This window comes from Mytilus californianus, unplaced genomic scaffold, assembly GCF_021869535.1.
Source record: "Mytilus californianus isolate M0D057914Y unplaced genomic scaffold, xbMytCali1.0.p SCAF_15, whole genome shotgun sequence".
NCBI classification, from domain to species: Eukaryota; Metazoa; Mollusca; class Bivalvia; order Mytilida; family Mytilidae; genus Mytilus; species Mytilus californianus.
Genome location: NW_026262637.1, coordinates 4271055 through 4281934, shown reverse-complemented (window position 1 = coordinate 4281934; position 10880 = coordinate 4271055). Strand labels below are relative to the sequence as shown.

Here is a 10880-nt window from a genome sequence, read left to right as displayed (position 1 = left end):
CAGATCAACTAAGAATTTGGGTAGCATCACTATTACTGTTCTTGAAATATGTCTCTTTATAACGTTATATGCAAGCGGGGGCATCATTTGTGTCCCATGGACACATTCTCCATTTATTTTTGTCATTTAGTCAACAAAATTGAGTAAAGATAACATTAGAGAGTATTAGGTCACAGTATATCTTGTGATTTACATCAGTTAAGAACACAGATAAATTCATTCTCCTCTGGTTACAAAATAAACCAAAAATTCTATATAAAAATGATTTTATTAAATCAAAGTATGAATCTGTCTTAACTTTGTGTAAATGTCCAGTATTGTTCTCCTACACTCATCTGATGTACCAGTTTTAACACTTTTCTCCTCCAGCTGTTGAAGTTCCTTCAGTAATTCCTGGAACAAATCATTAAACATTGAGACTCAGTTAATTATCTACAGAAAATTTACAACCAATGACAATGAAAAAAAGTCAAGATAAAAGGTTTACACGTGTACTGATTTTGTGTCATGGATGGATACCCCATATCCTTTGTTTTTCTATTACATATTAAATACATATTAAATACCATATTCTAAAATTGCAACAAAAAAACAACACTTGGCAGAGAAGCAGTGAATACCAGTTTATAAGTGTTTGATTTGGCACAGCCACGCATTGAACCCTTTACCCCCAACCTCAAGGTATTAATATAAATTTTTTTCCCATTGATGTCATATTTATATCATTTTTAACCCGATTTTCGAAGGAAATATCGGTTATTAAAATGGTGATGTACGGCGGGCGGCTGGGCGGATCTACGGGCGGCTGCCAAACAGTGTCAGCACAATAACATGAAAACGCTTAAACAGATTTTTTTCAAATTTAAATATGTTGTTTCCTGGGATTAAATGAAGGTCTAGTTCAATTTTCAAGATTTTAGTATATCTCCTTTGTGAGCTATCGCCATTTTTAATATCCAAAAGTAGAATTTTTAAATATTTTACTCTTGTTATCATTTTATGACTTGTCTTATCTCACAATAAAAATTGGAGTGACAGATTTATTTGAAAATTATCTATTTCCTAAGTGGTGATGATTATAAGCTATATTATTAGACATTTTGAAGATTATTACATTATTAATTATTAAGTAGATCTGGGTTATATCTTAGCATATGATAATCATTGGAGTGACAGATTTATTTGAAAAATTTTTGTTTCCTGATAAGATCTGTAGGACTATATATAAAGTTTGAAATTTACTAGTAGGACTGTATAAATGAAGTTTGAAATTTACTGTTCATTATAAGACATTTTGTAGATAATTAAGTCTCCCTAAACCATATATATTCTTACCCCCACCCCCCTTCAATTTGAGAATGTGCTTTTATCTTGTAAACGGTCGAGATCCCCTCCCCTAAACCATATATATTCTTGTATGGGACAATAAAACAAATCAAATGAAATATTGGGGGAGTCCCCGGGACCACCCCCACCCCCCTTCTTTTTGAAAACTTGTAAACGGTCAAGATCCCCACCCTGAAACCTTATATATTCTTGTATGGGACAATAAAACAAATCAAATGAAATATAAGGCGAGTCCCCTGGGGTCACCTCCACCCCATCCTGTTTGAGAACTTGTAAAGGGTCGAGATCCCAACCCCTAAACCATATATATTCTTGTATGGGTCAATAAAACAAATCAAATGAAATATAGGGAAAGTCCATGGGGGTAACCCCCACCCCCTTCTTTTAGATAACTTGTAAATGGACGCGATCCCCACCCCTAAACCATATATATTATTGAATGGGACAATAAAAAAAAATCAAATGAAATTGAGGGGAAGTCCCCACCCCCCTTCTTTTTGAAAACTTGTAAATGGTCAAGATCCCCACCCCTAAACCATATATATTCTTGTATGGGACAATAACACAAATCAAATGAAAATATAGGGGAAGTCCATGGGGGTCACCCCTACCCCCTTCTTTTTGAAAACTTGTAAACGGTCAAGATCCCCACCCCGAAACCATATATATTCTTGTATGGGACAATAAAACAAATCAAATGAAATATAGGAGAAGTCCATGGGGGTAACTCCCACCCCCCTTCTTTTTGATAACTTGTAAACGGTCGAGATCCCCACCCCTAAACCATATTTATTCTTGAATTGGACAATAAAACAAATCAAATGAAATTGAGGGGAAGTCCCCTGGGGTAACCCCCAACCCCCTTTTTTTTGAAAACTTGTAAACGGTCAAGATCCCCACCCTGATACCATATATATTCTTGTATGGGACAATAAAACAAATCAAATGAAATATAAGGCGAGTCCCCTGAGGTCACCCCCACCCCCCTCCTGTTTGAGAACTTGTAAACAGTCAAGATCCTATCCCCTTAACCATATATATTCTTGTATGGGACAATAAAACAAATCAAATGAATTATAGGGGAAGTCCAGGGGGGGGTCACCCCATCCCCTTTTTTTTGAAAATTTGAAACAGTCAAGATCCCCATCCTGAAACCATATATATTCTTGAATGGGACAATAAAACAAATCAAATGAAATATAGGAGAAGTCCATGGGGGTAACTCCCACCCCCCTTCCTTTTGATAACTTGTAAATGGTCGAGATCCACACCCATAAACCATATATATTCTTGAATTGGACAATAAAACAAATCAAATGAAATTGAGGGGAAGCCCCCTGGGGTCACCCCCACCCCCTTCTTTTTGAAAACTTGTAAATGGTCAAGATCCCCACCCCGAAACCATATATATTCTTGTATGGGACAATAAAACAAATCAAATGAAATATAGGAGAAGTCCAGGGGGGTCACCCCATCCCCCTTTTTTTTGAAAACTTGTAAATGGTCGAGATCCCCACCCCTAAACCATATATATTCTTGAATGGGACAATAAAACAAATCAAATGAAATTGAGGGAAAGTCCCCTGGGGTAACCCCCCCGTCTTTTTGAAAACTTGTAAACGGTCAAGATCCCCACCCCAAAACCATATATATTCTTGTATGGGACAATAAAACAAATCAAATGAAATAAAAGGCGAGTCCCCTGGGGTCACCCCACCCCCTCCTGTTTGAGAACTTGTAAACGGTCGAGATCCCCACCCCTAATCCATATATATTCTTGTATGGGACAATAAAACAAATCAAATGAAATATAGGGAAAGTCCATGGGGGTAACCCCCACCCCCTTCTTTTTGATAACTTGTAAATGGTCGAGATCCCCACCCCTAAACCATATATATTCTTAAATGGGACAATAAAACAAATCAAATGAAATTGAGGGAAAGTCCCCTGGGGTAACCCCCCCTTCTTTTTGAAAACTTGTAAATGGTCAAGATCCCCACCCCGAATCCATATATATTCTTGTATGGGACAATAAAACAAATCAAATGAAATATAAGGCGAGTCCCCTTGGGTCACCCCCATCCCCTTCCTGTTTAAGAACTTGTAAACGGTCGAGCTTTTCATTATTGGATAAAAGATGGTATTATTTACATCAATGATATTATTGATTATAAATGGCATATTTCACAAAAAATTATATTGGAGAAATTAACCTCTAAACCTAATTGGATCTCAGAACTTTCAAAATTGAAAAATTCAATTCCAAAACAATGGCTAAATACATTAAAATCTGATATATCCATGAAAACTTCGGTAAAAACAAATTTAAACTTGTCATTGACTGTTAACAGAACAACTAAACTAATTGAAAATATGTTATCTAAAGAAATATACAACCATTACAATATCAAGAATGACGAGAGACCTATAGGATTCTTTAAATGGAAAAACATCTTCAAGCTAGAATCAATCACCCAATAAGTAACATGCTTCAATATACTTTTTCTTATTTAATAAATAACAAATATAAAATGTTAAGATGGAAATTGCTCCATTACATCCGCCAATGTAAACAATTACTACAACAATGGAACATAGAAGATACAAGTATGTGTGTCCTGTGTAATTTGACTGAAGACTACAAACACTTTTTTCTCAAATGTCAATACTTTCATGAATTTTGTAATGAAGTATATGCGCTTGTAAGCAAAACAAAGATAGGGTCACATATATTTAATATAAAAACTTTAGTTTTGGGCTATAAAATACATGATCCTATGTATCATGATATAAATCTTTTCTTAACTATCTTAATCTATTCAATTCATAAAAGTACTCATATATCAAATTATAAACAAAAAGGTATAGATGCTTATGCAGCTTTCAGAAATGAATTTTTGAATACATACGAAATTAACAAATTCATTAATGCTAAAAACAGTAAATTTTTAAATGATATAAAAAGATACATATGATCATGAATAGCTAGAAATCTACTATTTTCAGATATACGAAAACTTGTGTAAAATCTCATCATGTATGCATTAAATAGATCTGAACACGTGGTAAGAAATTAAAACAGCATGCTTACTGAAAACGAAAGTACAGTAGTTGTCTCCAAACTCATATGCGCATAATTTATTACATGACAGCTCAATCAGAATATTGAAACTAACTTACGACTCCAAGACTTACCACTTCCAATATTTAATTGAAGTTTAAGCTGTTTGCGAGAACAATCAATAAGACGCATGAATTCATCAGGACAACTGATTAACGGTTCTTTACAAAAGGTTAAGGTCAATGATCATAAAGTTCTAATACTTAGAAACAAAACCGGACAAAACTGTACATTTTCCGTAATCATGCGATCATGTATTTTCCAAAAATGTTTGTATTAAGTATGAGTTGTAAAACTAACTAACTATCTATAAATATGAATTCACTGGATAATTTCCCTGGTTATTTAGTGACTAATTCACAGGGATACTCGGCCAACTGCTGTAGGTCGAGTAATTTGTCAATACAGCAAAGAAAAGTGCAATAAAGATATTTTTAGATGAAAAAAAAAAAAAAAAAAAAAAAGTTTCACTTGTCATAATAAGAACATATAAGATTTAAATTTCAATCTCTTTTTTAAGCGTAACATTCCAAAATTTTAAAATTCCCATTCTAGTACTTAAAAGAAGTGGTTTAACTCGGAAATATATGTGGTGTATTCTTTTTGTGTCAGAATATAGTGTGCTTCCCTTAAACATATTTGTTATATAAAACATAACGTATTTGCATTACAATTTACAGTCGTTCTAGATCGCAAACAGATATATATATACAAGGTATTATCAAATCTTTTTTTCTTATTGACCATATATTTGGTTACTTAGATCCTCTATTGTCCACCTAGTATGCCCAAAGTCCAGAATGACCACTCTCCAATAAAAATAAAGTCTGATTCTGCTTCGATCGAGCATTTCTCCAATATTATGTTCAATGAAGGTTTTGGAATGAATGAAAGGAGAGCCAATGAGACAGCAACCAAACGACAAAAATAAACAAACGACATCTAGAACAACAAACAGATTTCTTAACAAAATGTCAAGCTCTAAATCATCAAGAGTCTATACAAGTTTTAAATAAATGAAACAGAAACTATATCAAAATCATTTTTCAACTCCAAATTCTCCAAAATTAAAAAAAAAAAAAAGAAAAATTAATTAATTTGCTAATTTAACTTGTTAGAAAAATTGCTTATGATTTGCAGTTAGTTTAAGCTGAGAATGAGTTTGGATATTGAAGTACTATTATCGATAGATTTTTGAATTTGGCATTGTAGCTTCATATGAGATAATGAACATGTAAAAATTAAGTTAACGAAAGACAAACGACGGAAAATAGACACAAATGAAAGGCATTATTTCTCACTAGCACTTTGTGTCATGTTTGCAAAAATAAAATTGTTTCGTTAATTGTCTGCAGGAATCAGGGCATGGCTTACATGTCAAATTTATAACAACGATATGTATACATTTTATTATTATGTTATTACTTTTAATACTGAATAAACTAAATAATTCATAAAAATTAAAAAAAAAAAAAAAAAGCTTTTCATTATTAATAAGATAATACCACCTTGAGGTCAAAAGGGTCCTAAATTAAACTTATGTTTAATTTCATCAAAAATTGAATTCTTTGGTTCTTTGATATGCTGATTCTAACAATGTTTGAGTGTTAAATCATATCTAATTTTAGAGAACTTAGTCATCACTGGTTGTTGTTATTATATTATTGATTATAATTTGAAAAATTGCATCATATCTTATTTTAGAGAACTATTTATCCAGTTTGAGTTATTTCCATTTGCACAGAAAATATTATGGATAAAATTAACCTGTGTTTCATTTCAACATAAATTAAATATATATATAGGGTTCTTTCAAATGCCGAATCTAAACTCTATTTAAATATTAGATTTTTAGGCCAAGTTTTCAAGTTGGTCCAAATCAGGGTCCAAAATTAAACTTTGTTTGATTCAACAAAAATTGAATTTATGGGGTTCTTTGAAATGCTGAATCTAACCATGTATTGAGAGATTTTGGATTGTAAGCTCCTTTATCAAATTGGTCCACATTGAGGTCCAAAGGGTCCCAGATTAAACTTTTGTCTGATTTCATCAAAAATTGAATTTTTGGGGTTCTTTGATATGCTGATTCTAATATGTACTTAGATTTTGGATATTTGACCATAATAGGTATTTAAATGTCCAATTTCAAATATATCAGTTCTTTCTTTGACTACATTCATTTTGTGTCACAAACCTATGATGTATCAAATATTCAATCACAATCCAAATTCAGAGCTGTTTTAAGTTTAAATGTAGTGTCCATACTTGCTCAACTGTTCAGGGTTCGACCTTTGCAGAAAAATCCAGTTTGCTGTCTCTCTGACAGCCTCTTGTCTGTATCTTGTACATGAGTAAATCCTAAAAGCAATCTTCCCTTACTTATGTAATACAAGACACTTTCAATTCCGTAATTATACCAGATGTGACTAAAAAGAGACCTGCGGCTCTTTTCACAAAAAATCTTAAGAGTAAAAATACTTGTAAGTTCTACACATTTCAATATAACTTACGATCAATTTTAATCATAAGATTTTTTGTAAAAAGAGTCGCTGCTCTGGAGAGGAGCTGTAATAAAGGTCTTATTTGGCCTAAAAATCATGTCATTTTTCTGTGGAAATTATTGAGGATATCATTAGTCTGAAAGTCAGAGCTTTGGCACTGACATGATATGCCAGTATGCAGAATAACATAAATTTCATAAACTTTCTGTGGACTTATTAAGAAATTATTAAGAAACTAAGGTTCCAACACCCTCAGGCAAAGTTTTTTTAGGTCCCTTTTTAGTCATGTAGCTTCTCAAGTATCTATACATCCTGTAAAGGCTGTAATTAAAAATCTTACCTGCTTAGACCACATGACACTTGCTGTAATTTGGAATTTTTACCTGCTTAGACCACATGATACATGAACGAATTTGGCAATCTTACCTGCTTAGACCACACGAAACTTGCTATAATTTGGTAATCTTATCTGCTCATACCACATGACACTTGCTGTAACTTTGGCAACCTTACATGATTGGACCACATGACACCTGCTGTAATTTGACAGTCTTATCTCCTTAGACCAAAATACTCTTGGTGTAATTTAGCAATCTTACCTGTTGAGACCACAAGACACTTGCTGTAATTTGGCAATTTTACCTGTTGTAACCAAAAGACACTTGCTGTAATTTTGGCAATTTTACCTGTTGTTATCACAAGACACTTGTTGTAATTTAGCAATCTTAATGGGTTAGATCCACAGGATGCCTGTGGTTTGAGCTTTAAACTGATAGACGTAAACAGTACACACAGGCGACTAGTAAATAAGCAATCTTACCTGATGAAGTTTTAATTTTGTTTGAATTGAAGTCATGATGAAACTTTTTTCTTCGTTCTTGTCAAGACCCTAAAATAAGAAGAAAACACTTTGATTTCTAAATGTCTAAAAACATAGCATTTAAAATAAGTATTCTGTATGGATATTTTAATATGGCCACTTCATTGGTAAGGACTGCTGAAACCTACTATTATACCTTTATTTGAAGGTTCTATTCCTTTCCTGTACAGATTTTTATTTTATGTATTTTGTGTGTGTTTTGGTAATTTATTTGATAAAGATTTAAAAGGTAGGGAGCTAAGATCTCAAAAAGTAGTTTAAACCTGCCATATTATCGTTTGTCTGTCCAAAGTCAGAGCCTCGTCAGTTGTTGTTGTATGTCATATCTTAAGAATGTATTCTTCTGATGTTTCAGTCTCGTTGAAATTTGTTCAGGAATTATTTCGAAAACATGTGATACAAGTGAAAAATATAAAAGAATTTAAAAAATATTATAATCAAACTAAACTAAATTGTGTACTCACAATAAGAAGTTTTTCCGTGTCATCAGCCAAAATGTTGAGAAAATGGGTGAGGGGTACAAAAGAAATGATTTTACCAAAAATATGTACATCCCATATCAATTTTGTCTTTTCAAAATTCTTAGATATGTATATTTCCAATCATTTATAACAAAGAAGTTAAAATACTATGCTTTTTGTTCTAAAAAAAAAAGAAAAATCCCAAATTTACAAAATTGACAGCATGGTCAATTTGACACGATTTTATAAAACTTTCTAATATTAACAATAAAATGCTCCACTGGGCACAGCTTGATACGACCGCAGAGGTCGAACCCTGAACAGTTGGGGCAAGTATGGACACAACATTCAAGCTTGATAGTCCCCTTGATACAGCACTCAATTTGGATTGTGATTAAATATTTGACACAGCATAGGTTTCTGACACAGAATGAATGTGGTCTAAGAACTTAAAAAAATTTAATTTACCTATTCAAACCATATCATTATTATTTGCTTTTATATATAATTCAGAAATAACCAATTTAAAATGGAAAATTTTAAAGAAAAAAAAGGAAAAAAAGGAAAAAAAAATCCCTCCCCCAAATTTTTTGAACCCCCTTATGATTCATCACCCCCAAACTCAATCCCAACCTTCCCTTTGTGGTATGGTACCTTGCAGTACAATTTCAGAGAGATCCATACACTTGAACACAAGTTATTGTCTGGAAACTAGAAGAATGCTTATTTTTGGCCCCTTATTCCTAAACGTTTTAGGCAATTACACCCAAACTCAAACCCAGCTTTCCCTTTGTGATATGGAACCTTGTAGTACAATTTCAGAAAGATCCATACACTTACACACAAGTTATTATCATGAAACTAGAAAAATGCTTGTTTTTTGCCCCTTTTTTGGCCCTTAATTCCTAAAATTTTGAGGCAATTACCCCCAAAATCAATCCCAGCATTCCCTTTGTGATATGGAAACTTGTGGTATAATGTCAGAGAGAGATCCATACACTAACACACAAGTTATGTCTGGAAGTTACAAAAATGCTTATTTTTGGCCCCTAATTCCTTAACTGTTGGTACCATAACCCCCAAAATCAATCCCAACCTTCCTTTTGTGGTATTGAACCTTATGGTAAAATTTCATAGAGATCCATTCACTTTTAACTAAAGTTAGAGTGCGAAAACCAATGTGTCTTCGGACGACGACGAAGACGACGACGCCAACTTCATACCAATATACCACTGCAAAATTTTTTTGCGGTCGTATAAAAACCTTTAATTTTTTTAAGTTAAAGTTTTTCAGATTGGTCCACTTCATCTTTAGTCAAAGTATGAATGTAATTTTTTTCAAGATGAAAGCCCAAAAATGGATAAAAATTGATGAAAAATGGGAAAATCATTAAAAATGGGGTACTTTCAAATGGCCGTAGCAAAAAAAGAAGTGCACCACCATATGATTTTTTCTTCATCAATTACTTTCTTACAGTCAAAACAACCTAAAAAATCAGGTTAAGAAAAAAAATTAATTCTAGAAATTTTTGGCTCCTCAGAGGTGTGCGTATGTCCTTAATATTTATTGTTACATATGTTTGGAGAATTGAGTGTTAATAGGTTTCTATAGAATTTTATTCACAAGGTTTATAGATTAGAACAGAGCTTGACATAAAGTATAGATTACTATTTATTGTTGATAACTGTATGTTGCCCTCTAATTGTATTTTTTGTTTTTGTTGTTTGGATGCTGTTTCATTGACATATACCCCATGTCTCCTTAAAGCTTTCATTCATTAATTAAACGACGACGAAGACGACGACACCAACGTCATACCAATATACCACTGCAAAATTTTTTTGCGGTCGTATAAAAACCTTTAATTTTTTTAAGTTAAAGTTTTTCAGATTGGTCCACTTCATCTTTAGTCAAAGTATGAATGTAATTTTTTTCATGATAAAAGCCCAAAAATGGATAAAAATTGATGAAAAATGGGAAAATCATTAAAAATGGGGTACTTTCAAATGGCCGTAGCAAAAAAAGAAGTGCACCACCATGTGATTTTTTCTTCATCAATTACTTTCTTACAGTCAAAACAACCTAAAAAATCAGGTTAAGAAAAAAAATTAATTCTAGAAATTTTTGGCTCCTCAGAGGTGTGCGTATGTCCTTAATATTTATTGTTACATATATTTGGAGAATTGAGTGTTAATAGGTTTCTATAGAATTTTATTCACAAGGTTTATAGATTAGAACAGAGCTTGACATAAAGTATAGATTACTATTTATTGTTGATAACTGTATGTTGCCCTCTAATTGTATTTTTTGTTTTTGTTGTTTGGATGCTGTTTCATTGACATATACCCCATGTCTCCTTAAAGCTTTCATTCATTAAAAGGATTATAAATTTATCGACAAAACTAGAAGTAAATTAAGGGAGATGTATGCAACCTTCTATATAGCAAGGGAGATCACAATAGTCTCATACTTTCGACTGTGTTTAGATCAGTTTAGTGGACCTTCTTTAAGAATTTTCAATCTTTTCTAGATCTTAACAAAATCTATTACCAAAATATTTAACTAGGTC

General features: G+C 32.5%; 1 protein-coding gene across 1 annotated transcript in view; it reads right to left on the bottom strand.

Moving 5' to 3' along the window:
• Positions 1 to 233: 233 nt before the first annotated feature.
• LOC127725232 (uncharacterized) overlaps positions 234 to 10880 on the bottom strand; it is a 41421-nt gene continuing 30774 nt past the window's right edge. Inside the window, exons 5-6 of the mRNA XM_052232090.1 lie at positions 7790 to 7858; positions 234 to 393 (exon numbers count right to left, since the gene is read on the bottom strand). Coding sequence (XP_052088050.1) covers positions 271 to 393; positions 7790 to 7858 — 192 coding nt within the window. The 3' untranslated portion in view covers positions 234 to 270. The remainder of the gene's footprint in view (positions 394 to 7789; positions 7859 to 10880) is intronic.